Genomic DNA, 22,056 nt, shown 5'->3' with positions numbered 1-22,056 from the left:
CGGAGAGGGAGTAAAGGAGGGGGGAGGAGCAGGAAGTTCAGAGAGGGGATTTGAAAAGGCACCCGGGTGGAACGGAAGGAGCACCTGACACCTCCGTTCTAAAGTGCTAGTTGGGGAATTGCATAAAGTGGATTCCCCAACCCACGGAGAGCAACCAGCAGGCAACCAGCAGAGGGAAGGTTGTTGTTATGTTGTTAGGTGCAAAGTCGTGTCTGACCCATTGCGACCCCATGGACAATGATCCTCCAGGCCTTCCTGCCCTCCACCATTCCCCGGAGTCCATTTAAGTTTGCACCGACTGATTCAGTGACTCCATCCAGCCACCTCGTTCTCTGTCGTCCCCCTTCTTCTTTTGCCCTCCATCGCTCCCAGCATCAGGCTCTTCTCCAAGGGAAGGTATGGAGGCTCAAATGTGCTAAAGGCGCCTGCCTTGTCCCGCTCTCACACCCACTCCCTCTCCCTTGTTTCCGGGGACGGGAACGCTGGCAGGGGGCTCCTGGGAATTGTAGTCCATGGACATCTGGAGGGCCGCAGTTTGACTACCCCTGCTCTAGAGATCTGCTGTAATAGCAGAAGTTTTCCAGGTGCTCCGGAGGGTCATCCCCACTCTCCAGGTCATCCGGCTACCCCTGTGGTTGTCCCCCTGAGATGTTTTTAAGAAGTCTGCTGAGCTGGGGGGGGATTGCTGCAGAGGACGGTTTTTAATTTGTTCTTATGGCTCTTTTATAGGGTTTTATTTGGGGGGGTTGTTGTTACTGGTCATGAGCCACTGCGTGGGAGTGACGGGCTATAAATTGAACTGTACCAACATTTTTAAAAATAAAGAAAATTGCAGCCACGGAGGGTGGACTCTGTGGCCTTAAACCCTGCTTAGGTCCCTCCCTCTTTTCCTCACCAAAGAAGTGAGCCGCGACTCACAAAAGCTCCAGCCCAGCCACAAATGTTGTCAGTTTAAGGTCCTCTTGGACTCTTGTTCAAATCTGGGTTCAGTTCCCTGTGCGATTTGGCAACCGAAGCAGCCGTTCCCACCTGTAGCAGCCAGCGCAGGCTGCTATGGGCAGGAATGGCTGCTTCAGCTGCTGAAGCGCACAACCTTACAAGGCCCAAATCTCCAGGAATCTCCCTGCCTGCAGCTGGCAACCCAAGTCAGGAAGGGGAACTGAGAGGCATGGATTCTCCCCATGGAAATTTCCGCCCCCCCATACCCAGGAAACGTCTTATCTGGATCCAGGCAAAGAACTGCAGTTTGTTGCTCGTATCCATGACCAATCTCCTCCTTCCTCTCTGCCCCCCTCCCCCAGGACTGCCCTTCTTTGCCGAGGAGCCTGAAGACATGGAGGTGATGGCCGGGACCCATTTCAACCTCACCTGTGAAGCCCAGGGTCCCCCAGAGCCGGTGCAGGTGATCTGGCTGCAAGATGGCGTTCCTCTCAACTCCCTGGGGGACCCTCTGTCTCAGACCCCTTCAGGGCTGGCTGTGAGAGGTGAGTGATGGTGGGTACGGAAGAGCTGGCCAGAAAACTGGACTGTCCAGAGGTACGCCAGAGAGGCAGCATGGTGTTGTGGGTACAGCGCTGAGCAAGGAACGAGAAGTGTTGTGTGTTATGGGCCGGTGTCACTTGTGGCTTAGGGTGACCCGATGAATTAAAGTCCCTCCAAACATCCTGTGGTCAACCGTCTTGCAAACAGCTTTTATCCATCTCTTGTTTGGTCTTCCTCTTTTTCTGCCACTTTTCCTATCGTTTTTGGCATTTTTGGTGAGCACGGTAGCCCCAGTTTAGTCATTTCCGGTTCTAGAGAGAGTCTAGACTAGGTTTGATGTAGAACCCCACTGTTTGGTCTTCTTGGGGATCCACAGTAGCCATAAAATCCTTTGCCAGCACCACATTTCAAAGGAATCTACTTTCTTCCTGTCTACTTTCTTCATTTGGGCTTGGGTTCATAGAATCCTAGAGTTGGAAGGGACGTCCTGGGTCATCTAGTCCAACCCCCTGCACTATGCAGGACACTCACAACCCTATCGCTCATCCACTGTCACCTCCACCCCATTGTCTTTGCCTTTTTGCCCCCACTTTGCCAGAAAGCTCAGTCAGCCACCTTGGGAGATGCCCAGGATCAAACCTGGGACCTTCTGCCTGCCAAGCAGAGGCTCTGCCATTGAGCCACAGCCCCACTTCATGGCTCTCCAGGGTCTCAGGAGGAGGTCTTTCCCATCCCCTCCTGCCTGCTCACTTTCACTTGAAAAGGACTGAATCCGAAAAGTGGGTGAGGGGCATTCAAAGGGAACCTGGTTTCCGAAACTCGCCTCTGCTTTTGCTATCTGGATGGCCGAGCCCAAACCACCCTTTGTTTTCTCTCTGTTCTGCCGGCTGCAAAGAGAGAATTTTGCTTCTCCCCACTGTCCCGCTCTAGTTTTCTGGAAGGCCAGGCGAGAGGGGGCTGGAAGGGGGGAGACCATGAATAGAAGAGACCCCCCTCCCCTCGCTCTCCGCTCAGCCTCGTTTTGCGAGTCCCCCTCCCTTTCCCCCCTGCTTTTCACGTCCTGTTGGTTGTCTGTGAAAGCATGGCTTGTCCTTTTTGTCCCCTTTTCTATGGAGGTGGCTGTTCCCCCGATGCCTCGGGTGGGTGGGGGGCTGCTCTGAGCGTGGGAACAGACCGAGCAAAGGTTGCCAGCAAGCCATTAAGGCAGCGAGGGGCTGTCGGTGTGTGCGTGGGTTCCATGGCTCGTGGGGGCGGGGAGAGAATCCTTAAAGAACCAGCAGTTACGCAGGGCTATCGAGCATTTGGAGAAGTCTGCATTGGTTATAGAATCATAGAGTTGGAAGGTACCTCCAGGGTCATCTAGTCCCACCCCCATATCCCAATGCAGGATCTCAGGACTCCCTGCCCACCCACTCACAATCTTCCTAAGTTCACAGAATCAGCATTTCTGTTAGATGATTTAAAACTTCCAAAGAAGGAGAACCCATCACCTCCCGAGGAAGCCTGTTCCACTGAGGAACCGCTCTAATTGTCAGGAACTTTTCCCAGATGTTCCACCGGCCCTTCGAGGTAGGTCAAATGTGTAATAAGATGGAGGGGAGAGGAGAAAGAAGAGAAGAGTTCCAAATGGCTTGGCCAAAGGGATTCTGATGGCCATCATCCCAGATAAGATGTTGCTTCTGTACAAACCCAGATGAGAACAATTTCAGCAAAATCAGGGGCAGTTTTTCGCATGGAGGAAACTGTGTCACAAATGCATTGGGCATCGCAGTGAGCCAAGTGTGGGAGGGACAATCAAGGAGGTGGCAGTAGCCTCTGGGTCTCCTCCCCTAGCTCTCTAAGGTTGCCAACTGACCAGAAAATATTGGCTTGCAACTGCTCTTGTTTCTTGAAGGGGCAAAAATCAGCAAATAACAGTTTTCATAGCAGGGAGGCCAGGATGTGTTCCTGTGAATGCTGGCACATCACGCTGATCATAGGGAGAGGTACAGGGGCTGGTGAAAATCTTGCCAACTCAACTCTAGAGCTGGAATTTGGACTGAGAGTCTTGGAACCTTGGCAGAGTCTGCACGGGGCTGTTTATCCACCCCCAGTCCAAATAAATCCCCTCCGTCTACACTGAATTCGATTTCCATTTTGATTTGGGGCATTTTTAAATTTTCCCTCTGCAACATGCATGATTGAGCTGCAGTGACCTTAACTTTCCCCTGTGATATCCAGGAGCAGATATAACTCAGTATAATTGATCAAGCCACTGAGGTAGAGAAGCAGTCTGTCCCTGATTGGCTGGGCCTCAGTTCAAAGACTTCGTGGTTCCCTCCCCAAACTTATTTTTGCCCTGTTTTAAAGTGACTGCGATCCAGAATCCCACACTTCCATCAGCAGAGATTTGCCTTGTTCTCTGAGAGGCTGCTGCCGGCTCTGCTTGGCTCCCCCCACCCCCAGCTTGTTAAGGAAAGAAAGAGACGAGCAGCCTCTTGCTGCACTTGGCTTCTCCACAGTCAGTTAAAGAGAAGAAATAAAGCATACTCCTTTAATGCCGGCTGGACTTCACCCCCTCCCCCCTTTCCCGTCTGAGCTTCTCCAATCAAGTGCAGAACACTTTTTTTTTCAAGTTGGGGGCGGGAGTAGGAAGGAGGAAGACCCGGGTTCAAATAGATCTGAATTCAGTAGGATCAACAATGGAAAAAAACAAAGTAAGTGCAGAATCAGCCCATATCTCTTTTTTTGAGAAAGTTATTGTCTTGTCGGATCAGGGGAAAGCTGTGGATATAGTTTATCTTCATTTCCATAAACTCTTTGATAAGGTTCCCCATGATATTTTTATTGATAAGTTGACAAAATGTGGTATGGTTCCTATTACTGTTAGGTGGGTCAAGAATTGGTTGACAAATCATACCCAAAGGGTGCTTGTAAATGGTTCATCATCCTCTCGGAGAGGAGTGATTATTTTAATGCTTCAAGGATCTGTCCTGGGTCTGTGTTGTTCAATGTATTCATAAAGAATTTGGATGAAGGAATAGAGGGGGTGCGTATTAAATTTGCAGATTACCCCTGGAGGGGTAGCTAACGCAGCACAAGATAGAATCAGGATACAGGATGATCTTGACAGACTGGAAAACTGGGCTGAAATGAATAAAATGAATGTCAAGAGTGAAAAATGTAAAGTTCTGCATTTAGGGAGGAAAGGTCATATGCATCACTATAGAATGGGTGAGACTTGTCTTGGGAATAGTACGTGTGAAAAGGATCTGGGGGGGGGTCTTAGTAGACCACGCTGAACATGAGTCATCAGTGTGACTCAGTGGCTAAAAAGGCAAATGGGATTTTGGGCGATATCAAAAGAAGTATAATGTCCAGATCGCATGAAGTGATGGTTCCACTTTATTCTGCTCTGCAAAATTTGAGTGCAACAATACTTTAAAGACCAACAAAGATTTATTCAAGGCGTGAGCTTTCGTGTGCTACTTCAGACCAGCACGGCTACCTACTTGAATCTTATGCTGCTCTGGTTCGACCTCACTAGGGGTACTATGTTCAGTTTTGGGCATCACAATTGAAGAAAGATATAGAGAAACTGGAGTGTGTCCAGAGGAGAGCAGTGAAAATGGTGAGGGGTTTGGAGACCAAAACGTATGAGGAAAGTACTTCTTTGGAAGCTTTTAAGCAGAGCCTAGCAGAGGCTAGCATTCTGCAGGGGGTTGGACTAGATGACCCTGGAGGACCCTTCCAACTCTATGATTCTATTATTCTATTCTATGATTCCATGATTCTCATCTACGGCAGGGGAAGCCGAACTGTGGCTCTCCAGATGTCTATAGATTCCAATTCCCATGAGCCCCTGAATTCTAGGGTAACCAACTCTGGATTGGCAGATACCTGGAGATTTGGGGCAAGGGTAAGGTGACCAGAATTCATGGGCTGAAAGGCAGGATGGGCCCCCCTCCCCCTCCAACTGGGAAGCTAAGCAGGGCTGGTATTAGGAGGACAGACAGCCAAGGAAGATTCTGCAGAGAAGTGGGGAGGCTCACTGGGGCAGGCAGGCATCCAGAAAGGCATCCAGAAAGAAGATCGCGTTTCGCTGCATCGCTCGCAGTTGCAACGGGCCCGGCTCCCACGTCGCCTCGCCTCCTCTCCATGGGATGTCGCTTTCTGGACCCGCCAAACAAAGAAGGCGGAGTCCGAGTGGCAGCCGATCGGGAGACGCACGGAAGTACGTGCGAGGTGGGTGGCGCTGAGCTCAGTGCTGGAGGGGACTTTGGGCTGAGCAAGGCTGGGGCAGGCAGGGCCAAAAAAAAAAAAAAAAAACGCCGGAGGACCAGCGCGTCCGGGGCCACACAAACGGCAGACGCTCTTGAGCACGAACGCCGGACTCCAGGACGCCGCGGGGCAATCTAACAATGTTCCGGGACACAGGACAATGGGGGCAATCCCGGGACTGCCCCGCTATTCTCTGGACGTATGGTCACATTAGGCAAGGGGGAATCCTGATGAACGCAGCATTTGGGGAGGGAAGGGACTTTGAGTGGGGCATAATGTCACAGAGTCTACCTTCCAAAGGGTCTGTTTTCTCCAGGGGGAATTGATCTCCTCTGGAGATCAGTTCTAATTCCTGGAGATCTCCAGACACCATCTGGAGGCTGGCAACTTTATCTCCCTCTCATTTAGCCCCTTCTCGGTGCTGCTTTGGGAACCAATACGGTGTAGCAGGGGTGGCCAAACGGTGGCTCTCCAGGACTACAATGGCTGGCAGGAGCTCATAGTATATGTAGTCTATGGAGAGCCAAAGTTTTGCCACTCTTGGCGGTAGTGGTTAAAATGTCAGGCTAAGGTTGCTTTGGAAGGTGGGCTCTCCGGCACCATACCACACCGAAGCTCCCTCCCTCCCCAAGCCCCCTCCTCCTGAGGCACCCCCTCCCTTATCCCCAAGTGTCTCCCAGCTTTGGACCTGCCAACCCTAAGATCTGGGAGACCCCAGGTTTGGATGGGTCATGCTGTGGAAGGTCCCTGGGTGATCTTGGGCGAGACACACTCTCAGCAAGGTTGTTGTGAGGATAAAAGACACAAGAGGAAAATGATGATGTGATTCGCTTTGAGGAGAAAGGGGGTGCTATAAATGAATTAAATACATAATTAATAAAGCCCCTTGAAGGTCAGTCAATCAGAGGTTTCTTTGATTAAGCACAGGCTTCAGGCCTCTGATTGGGAAACCAGGTTCTGAGGCCTAGACTGGGCAGTCTGCTTGGCTGCAAACGAAGCCCTGCTCAAGCCTGCAAGGATGGAATGCCTCATCATCTCTGTGCAGCAGAGGTTTTTCTTCCCATCCTTTTGAAAGCCGTTGACCACTTGGTCCAGAGCTCTGGACCCCTCCCAAGGCCTTCCAAGCATCCTGACCACAGCCTCCCCCACTTTTTGCCAGGGGGGCAGCGGATGTTTGTCTGCGGGGCACTGTGGGTTACTGCTTTGGCCAGAGGCATTTTTCCTTTGGCTGAATCAGCAGCTGTGTCAGGGCTGCCCTGAGAGGAAGTGCCTCCCCAGAGCGTCTGTGGTGCAGCTGCATTCCTCCGGACACAGGCGGGAGAGCAAACCAGGCAGCCCCGGCATTTCCCTGCTGTGATCCTCCATGCGTTTACTCAGGAGTAAGCCCTGGTTTATGTATGTGGAGAGAATGAGGCTGATGGAGTGACTGTGGCAGACGGTGGATTTCGTGTGGACAGACTCCGCTTGTGGCATGAACAGAAATGTGAGGTTCTGGAGCGGACAGTGGGAAAGGAGGCAGGAATCCCGGTTTGCCAACTTCCATACAAGGCCTGATGAAGTTCTCCTGGAAGGACAGTTCATTTCCAGAATGCGGCAATTAGTTTCCCAGGAGAAACTGGCATACTGTAGAGTAGATCAGCCTTTCTCAGTTTTTTTACTCTTGAGAAACCCCTGAAACATTCTTCAGGCTTCAAGAAACTGGCAGTCTTCAAGCAAAGGTTGGATACACACTTTTCTTGGATGCTTTAGGATGCTTAGGGCTGATCCTGCGTTGAGCAGGGGGTTGGACTAGATGGCCTGTATGGCCCCTCCCAACTCTATGATTCTATGATTAAACCCCAAAAGTGGTGCAATCCAGGAGAATATGGTTGGAAAACAGAGCTGTGGACACGCCCACCCAGGGCCCCTCTCCCCCCCCATCCAGGCCCCTCATTGACCATTTAGGGAGGGGAGGGGAGGTTGACATGCCCATATATGCTGCAGAGTTGGCCAAACTGTGGCTCTCCAACTGTCCATGGACTACAATTCCCATGAGCATCATGCTGGCAGAGGTTTATGGGAATTGTAGTCCATGGGCATCTGGAGAGCCACAGTCTCCCCACCCCCCAGAGGCTGGCCCCCAAGGGAATAGTTGGACGCCCGGGTCCATTCCTGAACTGCAGCGCAGAATAGGGGCATCTGTTGACTTGGGAAGGGGGTGAAGATGGCAGGACTGGTCACTTTCTGCCATCCTCAGGCTAGCCAACTAAGAGATGGCCCAGACTCCTGAGTGCATTTTCCAGCATAAAGGTTTCTTAAGCCTTGCCAGATGCACAGTGCAGGGCGGAGGGGGAAGGAGGGGAGATGAGGCCTCACGCATTTCTGGCACGATCCCTTGACTCAAAGCGGCGTCATTCCTGCTCTGCGTTCCCCTGCCCTGACTCACCAGCAGCCGTGACTGCCTGGCAGATGAGCCAGAGGAAGAAAAGGTGCAGGCAGGCAGAGGCGAGGTAGAAGGGAGCACGTGAGCCTCACTGGAGCAGCATCAGGATGCGGGGGGGGGGGGGGAGAGAACAGGCCCACTTTTTTGGGAGCTGATGAAGAGCTTCCTCGGAAGAACCAGCATCTTGCATTCCCCTGTAGCCACCCGGTTGTCCCCAAGAAATCTAAAAACAACATGGTGGTCCCAAGGGCTGCTGCTTTGGCACAGGGACGTTTCCCTTCATCATTTTGTCTAATCACCATCGGTGGACCTCTCCTCCGAGAAGCTGCCTTGGCAATCTGCTTAAATGAGCAGCCATCAGTATGCCAAGTAGTGGTGAGTTCTACAAGTTCAGTCAGTTGTAAAAAAAAACAAGAGTCCAGGTGGTTCCTGGGGTTCCCCTGAGTCATAGAATAACAGAGTTGGAAGGGACCTCCTGGGTCATCTAGTCCAACTCCCCCCCCCCCCCGCTCAATGCAGAACACTCACAACCCCTGGAATGACGACAGACAGATCTCCAGAACAGAATCAGTTCGTCTGGAGCAGGGGTAGTCAAACTGCGGCACTCCAGATGTCCACGGACTACAATTCCCATAATTCGTGGGAATTGTAGTCCATGGACATCTGGAGGGCCGCAGTTTGACTAACCCTGGTCTGGAGAAAGCAGCTGCCTGGGAGGGCAGACTCCATAGCATTATACTCCACTGAAGTCCCTCCCTGCCACAAATGCTGCACCCTCCTGGCTACACCCCCAACGTTTCCAGGAATTTTCCAACCCCAAGCTCCAGGAACACCTTAAAGACAAACAACATTTGTGGCAGGGTCTTAGCTATGTACCCTGCCACACATTTTGTTGGTATTTAAGATAAGGTGACCATCTGTCCCGCCTTTGGTGGGGCTGTCCCGCTTTGGGGCATTTGCTCCGTGTCCCGTGCCGTTCTCATATTTTTTTTAAATTATTTTTAAAATTATTTATTGCTTTTTTTGCCATGCAGCAGGCAGCTGAGTAGGCAGCCTTGGCTCAGGAGGCCCCCAAGCAGACCTCCCGGGCCGCCGCCGCCGCCCTAAGGCCAGTTGAGGAGGGAGGGGGAGAGGCCCGCCTGCCTCCACCGCCGCCGCCCTTCTAAGGGTCGGGGAGGGGGAAAGGGAGGGCCCGCCTGCCGCCACCGCTGCCACAGCGGCGGTGGTGGCACATCCCGCCTTGTGACCACAGATTTCTGGTTACCTTTTAAAGGTGTTCTTGGAATCCAGCTTTTTTCTGCTGCTATAGGCAGACTCACAGGGCAAAAATGCATTTTCTCAGCTTCAATGTCACAAGTCTTAGCAGCTGCGGTCCCCTCTAGGCATGGAGTACAGGGCTGATTCTGCACTTTGTTTTTTCTGTTGTGGATCCTGCTGAATTCAGATCAATTTGAACTTGGGTCATTCTCTGTTCCCTCCCCCCAATTGAAACAGAAAGTGTTCTGCACTCGATTGGGGAAAGCTCAGAGTGGGGAGGGGTGCCAACTACGGCAGGAGTTTCTTTCTTTTCTTGAAAGGGGAGGTGGGAGAAAGGATTGGAGACAGCAGAGGAGAGGGAAATAAAAAGAGGCAAATCTCTGCTGAGAGAAATTAGGGCTTATGGAGCGCAGTCACTGACCAGCCTTGCAACTGGGAACATCAGGGAAGACTACTTTGCTACAGCAAAGGGAAGACTACTTTGCTACAGCATTAGAGGCACGAGGCAGCAAGTTAATTCACCAAAAGCAGAGATCTGCACATTTACTGGTGCGGATTTTTGAAATATCGAGGCTTATATCTGCTTTTGCTATTTTGGGGGCTCCCAGGCATGCAGAGTGTTAGATCCATGGGCTCTAACACCAGGACATGGGGAGTTCCTTTCTGCTCTTTGCTGTGACCCCCGCAGGATGGAACAAGAACCAAAACTGAACCATAGAAATCACCACCCAGCCCAATTTATATCCACAAGCCCCACCATAGATCTTCCCACCAGTGCCCGCTATTGGTCAGCTTCACTTTAAACTGGATTGGATCTGGCAGATGGGATCGGATCTCAAGCTTGGTCCTTGGTTGAATCATAGAATCATAGAGTTGGGAGGGGCCATACAGGCCACCTAGTCCAACCCCCTGCTCAACGCAGGATCAGCCCAAAACATCCTACAGCAACTACAGACTCAGCACAGAGATTTAAACAGGAGCAGCTATTCCTGGTTCCGGAGGCAGAGCAATAAGGGAAATGTCTCCTGCTTTGATTCCTGCACAGCAAGAGGCAACAGAGAAAGGCCAGTCAAAAATGGAACAACGTCTCCCACCTCCTGATGTGCAGGAATTAAGGCAGGAGACATTTCCCTTATCGTTTCCCTCTCCAAGCGGTGCTCTCTGGCTTCAGCATGGGGGAGGAACCCCAGGCGTCACATCTCCTGCTAGATGGCCATTCTTGGGGTGGGAAGGTCAGGCCGAGCTTGGCTCCTAGCAGGTGCTGACTTGGGGGAGTTGGTGAGCCCCTCAGGTGCGGAGGCATGACCCTTGGACAGGGTGGGTCGGGGGCTCCTGTGAAGCGTGATCATTCAGGGATCTGGAGAGCGAGGTGGAATGCACTTAGGGGGCGGAGTTCTCCATGGGCCCGTGACAGCCCGCAGCCCAAGCTGATCCGTGGAGACATGAATGGAGTAGGATTTCTACCCAGGAAGCTGCCTCATTGGGATGCCAGCCTCCAGATGGGACTTGGGCATCCCTTGGAATTAGAGCTCCTCTCCAGGCGACAGAGATCAGTTCCCCTGGAGAAAAGGGCTGCTTAGGCTGGTGGACTCCTGTGAGACTTTGATTTCTAAATCATGGAAATGACGTTTCTTTATTTTAGGAAAATGCAAGCATCCACATTGAAAGCATAGTCAGGACTGAGGTACAAAGCACAGGGCAACCAATATAGGGATTTGTCCCCCCCCTCCCCCCTTGGGAGTTCGAACTAGGCACAGCTAAAAGAAGTCAAAACATAGAGATAATCATTTGGCCACCCGGAACAGGAAGGTCTGGGAACTACAGACTACTAAAACAAGGGAGGGGAAGGAATGTGAAAGGAGGGTGAGGAGGCATAAAACAGAGTGGCAGGAAATCAACCTTGGCGTGTCAAACCAAAGCGTCTGTGTTACCTCAAGGCAAATAGGCTAGGCCACAACAAGGCCTTGCAAGCATCAGAATAAAACAGAATAAAATCATGGCAGAAATACCTGGGGATTCTGGCAACTCCTTAGTGTTATACTCCACTGAGGCCCCTCCCCACCCCAAATCCTGCCCACTCCTGACTTCCCTCCCAAGGTCTCCAGGCCTTTGGCCACCCAACTTCTTCCCAACCTTTGGGACAACCTTGTCCTTCCCCTCTCTGTGGCTTGCCTGTCTGCATCTGTTTTCCCATCTGTTTGCCCAGGTGGCAGACTCCCGGTGCCCAAGAGCTGATTCATCCCTTGCAGGAATGGGGCGGTTGGATAACAGAGCATCCATTGTCCCCAAGGGCTGGCATTGTTAACACCAGGCCTTCCCTCAAAAGAGTAGTAACAACTACATGTGCAAAGTGAAATGTTCAGCTGTGGAAGATCCTCCTACTTTTAGTCAGTCGGCAGGGAGCATGTGTGCAAGTGGGGGGGGGGGATGACATTTTGTGCCAACATGAAATCGTCTTTTATTTCTGCAGCAAACTTGAGCCCATATTGTCCAGCTATCATAACTGCATGTTGCATAATCACCGTCGGTGGGGGGGGGGGGGAGTCTACTGGCTAGTGATGGTGCCGTCATTTGTTACAGACTCCCTTCCACTGAAATCACTTTTAAAGTTTGAACAGTCAGAGGTTGCATGTCCTTCCCCTACTGCTTTCTTGGAAAGAGAGCTGCGATGCAGATGGAGAGGGGTGAAAAATGAATGGCTCGCTCATTCTAAACTTTCAAACAAAACAAAACAAAACATGTGAATGGTGGAAGACTCCAGCAGACTTTTCTTCACCGCCACCCCCACCAGTTTCTGGCATTCCCACAGCATTGAGTGTGCTCCCACTCTCCAGGGATGCAGCGTGTTTGCTGGGTTCCGAGTGCGTCGTTGGCATCTGGTGCTACAACGAGCCAGCATGGTGTTGGAGTAGGATCTGGAAGACCTGGGTTTGAATCCTCAGCCTGCCATGGAAGCTTGCTCGGTGACCTTGGACCATGCGTCTGCTCTCAGCCTGGCCTACATCACAGGGTTGTTGGTAGGATACAACAGAGGAGAGGAGAGCACTGTCATCAGCTCACCCCAAACACTACTTACCCAGCGTCCCTGGGGGTAATCCTGGACCCTACCACTGGAGAATGGGGCGGCCCGGGCAGCCTTTCACCAACTTTAACTGGCTAGCCAGCTGCAGCTTTACCCAGGCAGCTTTTCTAGGCAGCTTTTCCCAGCAGCTGAGGGGACATGCCTTCCCCTTTCTCCATTTCCTGAAGCCAGAAAAATCAACCAGGGAGCTGTCTTGCCTTCAGTGTATCCCACTTGAAATTTGGAAAAAAAGGGTTGGAACCAGATGCCAAGAAACCCAAACCACAGACGGGTGGGCGGAAGGAACAGGACATACCAGCTGGGACGCAGGCCTGGGCCCCAGATGTTACTCCTCGGCCTGAGGGGGAAGAGACCTCGCTGCCCCGGTCACAGGGAAGCCGAGGTTTTTCCACCTCAAAAGGAGGGGGTCGCCCTGCCCTGACTCTTGGCATTGTTGGGTGGGGCTCTCTGTCAACTGGAAACTGGAGAAGAAATTGGAGGTAGGCTGCTTGTGGAGCACAGCGAAGAGATGTATTTTGCTCTCCACTCTGGTGCAAGAGAACCCAGGCTAGGGTTGCCAACGCCAGGTTGAGAAATTCCTGGAGACTGGGGTGGTAGCCTGGGGAGGAGAGGGCTTGAGGAAGAGAGGGACCTGAGTGGGGCGCGGGGCCATGCCAGGGAAAAGGGGTGGCCAAACCATGGCTCTCCAGAGGTCCATGGACTATAAGGCTGCTTAAAAGCCTATAAGAGTTTCATGCCAAAGAGCAACAACTTTGTCTCTTATTCTCTTTCTGTTTGTTGTGGAGGCCAGCAGGGAGGAAGGAGCAGGAAGTCTCCTACTGAGGAGACAATTTCGAGAACTGGAAGTTCCTATTCTAACGATGCCAAAGACACATCTCCTCCAATGCTCCCTGCAGGACACTCGTTATATTCTGTTCAATCATGCATACTGCAGGTCTTGTGTATTCCACTGCTGGGGAGGGGCTGTGGCTCAGTGTGAGAGCCTCTGCTTGGCACGCAGAAAGTCCCAGGTTCAATCCCCGGGATCTCCAGTTCCAAGGACCAGGCAGCAGGTGATGTGGAAAATCTCTGCCTGAGACCCTGGAGAGCTGCTGCCAGTCAGAGTAGACAATGCTGACCTTGATGGCCGAGAAGTGTGATTCATTTTCATGTATTTATACCTTTTTTTTATTTCGGAGGCATCGTCACAGCTGACTTTTAACCATTCTGTAGGGCAGGGGTGGGCAAACTGTGGCAAACTGTGGCAGGGGCTCATGGGAATTGTAGTCCATAGACATCTGGAGGGCCGCAGTTTGCCCACCCCTGCTGTAGGGTTTTACACACAAGAGACATTCAGAGGTGGCTGGCCATCGCCTGCCTCCGCCTGGCAACCCAGGATTTCCTTGGAGGTCTCCCATCCAAGGGCCATCTGGAGCCAACCCTGCTTAGCTTCCGAGATCTGACATATTTTTTGGGGGTGGGGGGAGTGTTCTGCCCACTTGGGAGAGGTTGGAGGGACCAGGCAGTTGCAATATGTAGGGGGAAAGAATGTGCTCCAAGAATTGGGAAGCCACCACCCCTAGTCTGGCTCAATCCTGGGACAAGCCCCTTTCTCTCCGAGACCCCCTCTTGCAACTTTGGGATGATAAGACCCTGCACCACAGAGCTGCCATAACTGTTATTGAAGTAGCCCATGTGTGGTGCTTTGAATATTTGGAAGTCCTGGACCAGGGGTAGTCAAACTGCAGCCCTCCAGATGTCCATGGACATCTGGAGGGCCGCAGTTTGACTACCCCTGTCCTGGACGATTGCTAAGAGGATAGTACTGCTGGGAGGAAAAGCAAGTTACTGGAACACAATTGCAAATATCTACCAGGTAAACCTAAACCGACCTAGTGTCTTTAACTGTCATGGCTGCCCTGTAAGAATCCCGGAGGATATTAGCTGCTAGAAAACCATTCAGTTCACTTATTGACAGTCCTTTGACCAGCAATTTCCAACAGGTTCTCTTATGTCTGTCGTCTGAAGGATGGCTCCGGATTAGGCCCACAGTGTGTTTGAAAATTTTTTTCAAGAGGGTTAAAATGCGTAAGAAAGGCATAATTTACAATAATAGAATATTTATATCTACACAATAGAGACAATGTCTCAAGGACATGTGGCTATGTGAAAATCTACCTTGTAGAATTGCTGACGGAAGACCACTCGATCTTGCCCTTGAGAAGGCCCATCTAAATTTTGGCCTTGAGATTTTATGAAGTTACTGGAGATGCTTATATCCAATTTTAAATTCTTATAGAGGGCGGGTGAGGGTGCTGCTAGAAAACCACCTTCCTTCTTCCAGAACTCCAGATCCTCAGGGTCCCTTGGGGAGAGTGCACAGCTGTTAATCTTAGTTCTCTTGTTTAGAAAGGCTTCTCTACGGTTACGAACGTTTTTGCTAACATCATCCAGACGGAATAGGGTTACGGGACAGCCGTCTTGCCTTGTGTGGGAAACCTTTGGAGCCAGTTCACAGAACTTTGCCCAGGGGCCCGTTCTGGCCATATGTAAGGCATCTGAGTTCTGTCGACCCGTCTGGCACTCTGCCATTTGCTTGAAACCAGCGGGAGAAAAGGGCTCTGCTGGTTTTGTGTGAGAAGTCCATAGCAGAAGATCTAGGTCCATATCTCCAGATCAGGGATGAATTCCCCAGGTGGCCTCAGTCTTTCTTGCGGTTCTGTGAAATGGGAAGAGGGTCAAACTTGATTGAGGCTGTTGGGAGGGAAGATTCTTGAGGAAAAGGCTGATCAATCAACCCCCATATGAAGGCCACACAAATTGTGCCTATTTGTGTGCCAAATATCACAAAAAACACTTTGAACTTTCAAGAGACTTCAAGACACTGTTGGCCCTGTGAATGACTTGCGGATAATGCTGGCTTGTGTTTGTTTCCCCCTCCCAGGCCTGAATCGCAGCAGCTCCTTCTCGTGTGAGGCCTACAACGCCAAGGGAATGAGCACCTCGCGAACTGCCATGGTGACAGGTGAGAGGGCAGTGGTAATGTTTGTGAACGTTCCTAGGGAGAGAGTGGTGGCCTGAGCACGGCCGCTTTACCCACCTCAAGGATGACCATAGAATCCTCCCACCAAAGCAGCCACCTGAACTGTAATACTGGGAGATCTTCAGGTATCACCTGGAGATTGGCAACCCTCTAGAAGATCCACAATTGGAGCACTAGCACACTTTTCCTCTGTAAATAGAGGTCCAGTTTCACTTTGGGCTATGTTGTGGGGTTAATTTTTAATGCCTCCACACAGCAATGCTGTTTGCCCCATGGAAGGAAACCTACAGGTTCCCAACCAGCAATGAGCCTCAAAATGGTGTAGTAGTTGAAGGGGTGGCTAAACCGTGGCTCTATGGATATTTATGAAATTCAATTCCCATGATCCTTACAACATGGCCATTTGGCAGTGGCACATGGGAATTGTAGTCCGTAGACATCTGGAGAGCCAGTTTGGCCTAGGATCTGGGAAAATCCAGGTTTGAATTCCCAATTGTGCCACAGAAAAGAGGAGAAGGATGTCAGCTATCTTGGGCCCCTACTGGGGAAGAAAGCGGAATACCCGTGAAATATATTATACTAGAAATAAAGCCCATTTAATTCTGAAATAAAATGGGCACTAGGCCCCCATCCCCAGGGAAGCAGGGCAAAGGCTTCCCGGGGGTTGGGGGGGGTGGAATGGGCGGAGACCGGGCCCCCGACCCCGGAGCATGGCCAGGGCTTCTCCAGGCCGCAGGAGCAGCCTCGCCGCGTCACCTGAGAGGTGTCCCTTGCGGTGAGTCCCCGGCCGGGTGAAGCAGTCAATGGGGAGCCGCGCTTCGCGCAGCTCCCCATTTGCTGCTGGGCCCTGGATGGACACTCGGAGGGGGCAATCAGGAGCCACTTTGCGGCTCCTGATTGGCTGCTCTGAGTTTTTATCCCAGACAGGGCCCGCCCTAACTCCTCCCCCACAGTCCTTACCCTTTTATTTAATCCGCTCCGCAGGATCGGTTTAAAGATTATGTTATTATATTTATATTTATATTTATATTTATATTTATATTTATATTTATATTTATATTTATATTTATATTTATATTTATATTTATATTTATATTTATATTTATATTTATATTTATATTTATATTTATATTTATATTTATATTTATATTTATATTTATATTTATATTTATATTTATATTTATATTTATATTTATATTTATATTTATATTTATATTTATATTTATATTTATATTTTACGACGTCGTGAACGTCCAGCATTCCAGCAGCAAACCGGCAGCTACATCCTCTATTTTAAAGTGCTTGCAGGGAAATCCACAGAACTGGATTCCCCCTGCCATGTAGCATGAGCAGGATGAGAGCAGCCATCAAGCCACTCACAAAACACACATGTGTTACCAAAGTGGCCAAAGTTGCAAGATCTCCAGCTGCATTGCCCACCCTCGAGTCTGCTTTCTCTTCACCCAGAATGGGGCTTTCTTTGTTTCTTTTTCGTTTTTGAAAAAAAATTGCCTGGTGCCACGAATAGGTGCACAATCGCCCAGGCAGAGCACAAAATAAATTTATCCCCAACATAAAGCATGCCATTTCCCCACCAAAAAAATTAAAAATAAATAATAATAATAATAATAGTAATTGCCAGAAAAAACACATTTTTTAAAACCTTCAAGGCTCTGGATTGCAAGAGGGCTGAATAGATGCATACACGTTTAAACGCATAAGTCTCATTAAAAAAAAATTAGCCTGCATCGCGGTCCCTTTAAAAGAGGGAGAAAGGTGATTGGCTGCCTGTCTTCCGGTTTGCTGCTGGAATACTGGACGTTCACGATGTTGTGCAAAAGGCCAAAAATATGTGCACTGTGGCCCTCTTCCAAAGGCAGCCTCCTGAAGCTGCTTTTCAAAAAGGAAAGGTGCCAAAGGCGGAATCCGATCTCCTATAAGAATGTGAGAAGAGCCCTGCTGGATTAGAGCAGAGGTCACCTCATCCAGCATCCCATTGCACAAAGTGGCCAACCAGTTTCTCTGGAGGGCCAAGAACAGGGCAGAGAGGCTGAGGCCTTCCCTGGATGTTGCCTCCTGCCTCTGAGATGCAGAGATTTAGTGGCTCAAAATATGGAGGTCCCCCTCAGTCATCATGGCTAGCAACCGTTGGCAGATTGATCCAAATCTAGTTGATTCCCTTTTAAAGTTTTTTAATCTTTAAAGATCAGTGAATTGTCGGATGCTTTCAAGACTGGAGTCACGTGGCTGTTGTGGGTATTTTGGTCTCTGTGGCTGTGGTCTGGTGGCTTTAGTCCCTGACGTTTGGTCAGTAATCATGGCTGGTATCTTCAGAGGTAGGAATCTCTCTGTGCCAAAGTGTTCCCGTCTTGCCATGTTCTACCTCTGAAGGTGCCAGCCCCAGTTCCTAGTGAAATGTCAGGGGCTAAAACTATCAGACCACGTTGGCCACACAACCAGCCGTCTTTAAAGACCTTCCAGCTTCTCTCCTAGCTGGGGCCTGTAATGTCTATGTAGCTTGAACGGATCTGACCTCTGATCTTTCTGCCTTCCCTCAGTTGTACCCGGACGACCACATGCCTTAACCCTGGTGCGCTCCACGGACCATAGCTTGGACGTGGCATGGCTGCCTGGTCTCAGCGGAGCCTACCCGCTAGAGGTCTGTACCATCCAGGTAAGCAGAAGAATGGTGACACTCAGCAGGCAACTGGAAGGGGCCAGCCCTGGATCCGTGCCGGGTTTGAGTCCGTGCCAGGTTTTTTGGAGAAGGCGCTCTCGCTTCCTATTGCTCTTGCACAGCTAGAGCTGAGAGCAGCTTTTATTTTAGGAACCATTTCCTGTCCTGATTTCTGCTTACCTCGGACTTCCGCTCCTCACCACTGAAAATGTGATGTCCTCCCCCCAAGAGGAACTGAAAACCCAGAGTGAGGAATCAGGAGGGCTCAGGAAACAAAACTGAGAACAGAGAGGGACTTTCCAACTGGCTCTCATGGTCATTGTTGGTCACTCCACAAGATCTGTGATTAGAACTTTTGATGTCAGGAGAAGGGCTTCTGAGACTTTTTCTCTGCACGGATGCTTAAAATGGCTCCTGTATTCCTCTCCCCAAGGAACCTACAAGAGCTTCTTAGAATCACAGAATCATAGAACTGGAAGGAGCCTCCAGGGTCATCTAGTCCAACCCCTGCACAATGCAGGGAACTCCCTACTTCTCCTTCAAGTTTCTTAGTATTTTAAAGAACACCAGAGATCCTAGTCCCAAATAACCCATAGCAGCTGTTCCATTTGGCCCTTCGATCTGCTCTGTTCCTGCAGCAAAATGAATCTGTAGATTTTATTATCTTACTAGCTTCAAAGCCGGTTCCTAAGAACGGGTGTTGAAAGGGCTCCCTGCCCCGGCCCCCGGCCATGCAGCTTAAGGTGGCTTTGGGCTGCAGCTCGCAGCCAGATCTAGTGGGGCAGGCGGGGGCTGGGCAGCTCATTAGCAGGGCCAGAACGGAGTTCCTTAGCAGGCAGTCAGCAGGCCCAGCCTAGCAGGCCAAGAAGCCCTTGTTAGCAAGCCCTCCACCACGACACTTTGAGCAGGGCCCTCTCCCCTTACCTGCTGCTGGCTCCAGGCACTGAGGCGTCTGAGAGCAAAGAGGCTAGAGTCCAGGGATGGAGGGCGGGAGCTGCAGGGGCAGGGCCAATCAGGACAAAGCTGGCTGCACCCTGATTGGGCCTATTCTAACTTGGACAGCCGGACACATCCCACCCCCTAGGCTGTTTCATAAATATATAGAGCAACAATGGATAAGGATTTGTTTCATTTATATGCCACCTTTCAGCCCAGTAAGGACCCAAGTTGGCTTCCAATTTATCTTCACAACACCCTGTTAGGTTAACCATGAAGTATGTGAGATGGGTTCAAAGTCTACCAGCATGTGGGGATTCGAAACTGGGTCTCCCAGATGCTAGTCTGATTCTCTAACCACTACATCACGCTGGCTCTCACCCTGAAGAAGTAGTGAGAACCTTACCATTTCAGGCAGCCACCGACAGGATGCCAGTCGTATGTGTTTGCCCATTTTTTTAAACCATGCAAGTAGAAATCTAGCCTATCAGTGAGTAAGATTTGTGCTAGATTTTTAATCGCAGGTTTGGGCGGTGGTTATTTTTTTTTTCATAGGAGAGCATCAACTTGATCCACTCCCTGAAACTGTATAGATGAGAACTCTGCCAAGTTACTTGAACGAGCCTGAGAGCCAGTTTCACTCTTAGCAGAATGAGGTGCTAGAATGGGGGCTACATCTCAGTAGACAGGGAGGGAGGAACCTAGTGGAGAATTTCATCTGATGGAAGAGAAGAGGTGGGGGCATCCTTCCCCTTCCCCCTACTGCATACGATCAGCTCTTCCTCAAACTGTTCCTGTTAGTTTCTTTCTCCCAGCACCACCATTTTGTCACTGCCTCCTTTTAAATGTTATGCTGTGTGGTGGAATGTTGTTGCCAAGTCACGGCCAAGGTGGTTTGCCATTGCCTTCCTCACAGCAGCCCTGGTGGTCTCCCATCCAAATACTAACCAGGGCTGATCCTGCTTAGCTTCTGGGAGTTGATGAAATTGGGCTTGGTCAGGGCAGAGACAAACAACCCTGGGCTTCCTCAGTGGTCTCCCAGCCATGCACTAATCAAAACTGCCCCAGCTTAGCTTCTGAAATCTGACATGATTGGACTTTGCTGGATCGGGGAAATTCGGTTGATGTCATTTACTTGGATTTTAGTAAAGCTTTTGACAAGGTTCCGCATGATGTTCTGATGGATAAGTTGAAGGACTGCAATCTGGATTTTCAGGTAGTTAGGTGGATAGGGAATTGGTTAGAGAACTGCACTCAAAGAGTTGTTGTCAATGGTGTTTCATCAGACTGGAGGGAGGTGAGTAGCGGGGTACCTCAGGGCTTGGTGCTCGGCCCGGTACTTTTTAACATATTTATTAATGATCTAGATGAGGGGGTGGAGGGACTACTCATCAAGTTTGCAGATGACACCAAATTGGGAGGACTGGCAAATACTCCAGAAGATAGAGAAAGAGTTCAACAAGATCTGAACACAATGGAAAAATGGGCAAATGAGAACAAGATGCAATTTAATAAAGATAAGTGTAAAGTTCTGCATCTGGATCAGAAAAATGAAAAGCATGCCTACTGGATGGGGGATACGCTTCTACGTAACACTGTATGTGAACGAGACCTTGGGGTACTTGTGGATTGTAAACTAAACATGAGCAGGCAGTGTGATGCAGCGGTAAAAAAGGCAAATGCCATTTTGGGCTGTATCAACAGGGGCATCACATCAAAATCACAAGATGTCATAGTCCCATTGTATACGGCACTGGTCAGACCACACCTGGAGTACTGTGTGGAGTTCTGGAGGCCTCACTTCAAGAAGGACGTCGATAAAATTGAAAGGGTACTGAGGAGAGTGACGAAGATGATCTGGGGCCAAGGGACCAAGCCCTATGAAGATAGGTTGAGGGACTTGGGAATGTTCAGCCTGGAGAAAAGGAGGTTGAGAGGGGACATGATAGCCCTCTTTATTTGAAAGGTTGTCACTTGGAGGAGGGCAGGATGCTGTTCCCGTTGGCTGCAGAGGAGAGGACACGCAGTAATGGGTTTAAACTTCAAGTACAACGATATAGGCTAGATATCAGGAAAAACCTTTTCACAGTCAGCAGTGGAATAGGCTGCCTAAGGTGGTGGTGAGCTCCCCCTCACTGGCAGTCTTCAAGCAAAGGTTGGATACACACTTTTCTTGGATGCTTTAGGATGCTTAGTGCTAATCCTGCGTTGAGCAGGGGGTTGGACTAGATGGCCTGTATGGCCCCTTCCAACTCTATGATTCTATGATTCTATGACTAGTCCAGGCCATCCAGGTCAAGGCAGGAGACCAAACAGAGGACTTCCTGGGTGATCTCACCAGGGACAAAACTGCTTAGCTTCTGAGATTTAGTGAAATCAGGCCAGCTGGAGCCATCCAGGTCAAGGCAGAGACGGTTAGCCATTGACTGCCTTCCTCTGCATAGCAACTCTGGACTTCCTCAGTGGTCTCCCATCCAAATTCCAACCAGGGCTGACCCTGCTTAACTTCTGCCTGGGGGGAAATGGCTTCACAGGGAGCAAAGGAGCATGTAGGGGAGAAACTTGTAAACTCGGGTGTGATAGCTCACACAATGCAGCAAGCATCTCACATGGGACCAAATTTGGGGGGAAATGCAAGAGCCCTGTTACCCCTTTCAACTGAAGTGTTTCGGCCCTGAATTCTACCAGATATTCACTCTGAAGATTCAAAATGCCTTCCCACCAGATGTTATGGACTGGTCCAAAAAGATGGCTGAATATGTGACAGTGGCAAAACTTACATATCTGATGCACAACAGTCTAAGTTTAGATTTCAGAAGAAAATGGAGTCTTCTCTTTCAAAGAGCCGTTTACTAGAAAAAGATTTGGTGCTTTTTTCTTCATTTTTGTTTTGTATTTAAAATAGTGTAATATCTTTA

At 50.1% G+C, this 22,056-nt stretch overlaps 1 protein-coding gene across 2 annotated transcripts in view; it reads left to right on the top strand.

Annotated features, from left to right (window-relative positions):
• The window catches only part of AXL (AXL receptor tyrosine kinase), an 86,248-nt gene that overhangs the window by 19,259 nt on the left and 44,933 nt on the right, over positions 1-22,056 (top strand). For both annotated transcript variants that reach the window (XM_077336603.1, XM_077336602.1), the window contains exons 4-6: positions 1,302-1,484; positions 15,427-15,507; positions 18,084-18,199. In XM_077336603.1, coding sequence (XP_077192718.1) covers positions 1,302-1,484; positions 15,427-15,507; positions 18,084-18,199 — 380 coding nt within the window. The remainder of the gene's footprint in view (positions 1-1,301; positions 1,485-15,426; positions 15,508-18,083; positions 18,200-22,056) is intronic.

This window comes from Paroedura picta, chromosome 5, assembly GCF_049243985.1.
Source record: "Paroedura picta isolate Pp20150507F chromosome 5, Ppicta_v3.0, whole genome shotgun sequence".
NCBI classification, from domain to species: Eukaryota; Metazoa; Chordata; class Lepidosauria; order Squamata; family Gekkonidae; genus Paroedura; species Paroedura picta.
The sequence above is the reverse complement of the archived record's forward strand: the minus strand, read 5'-3'. Positions and strand labels throughout refer to the sequence as shown.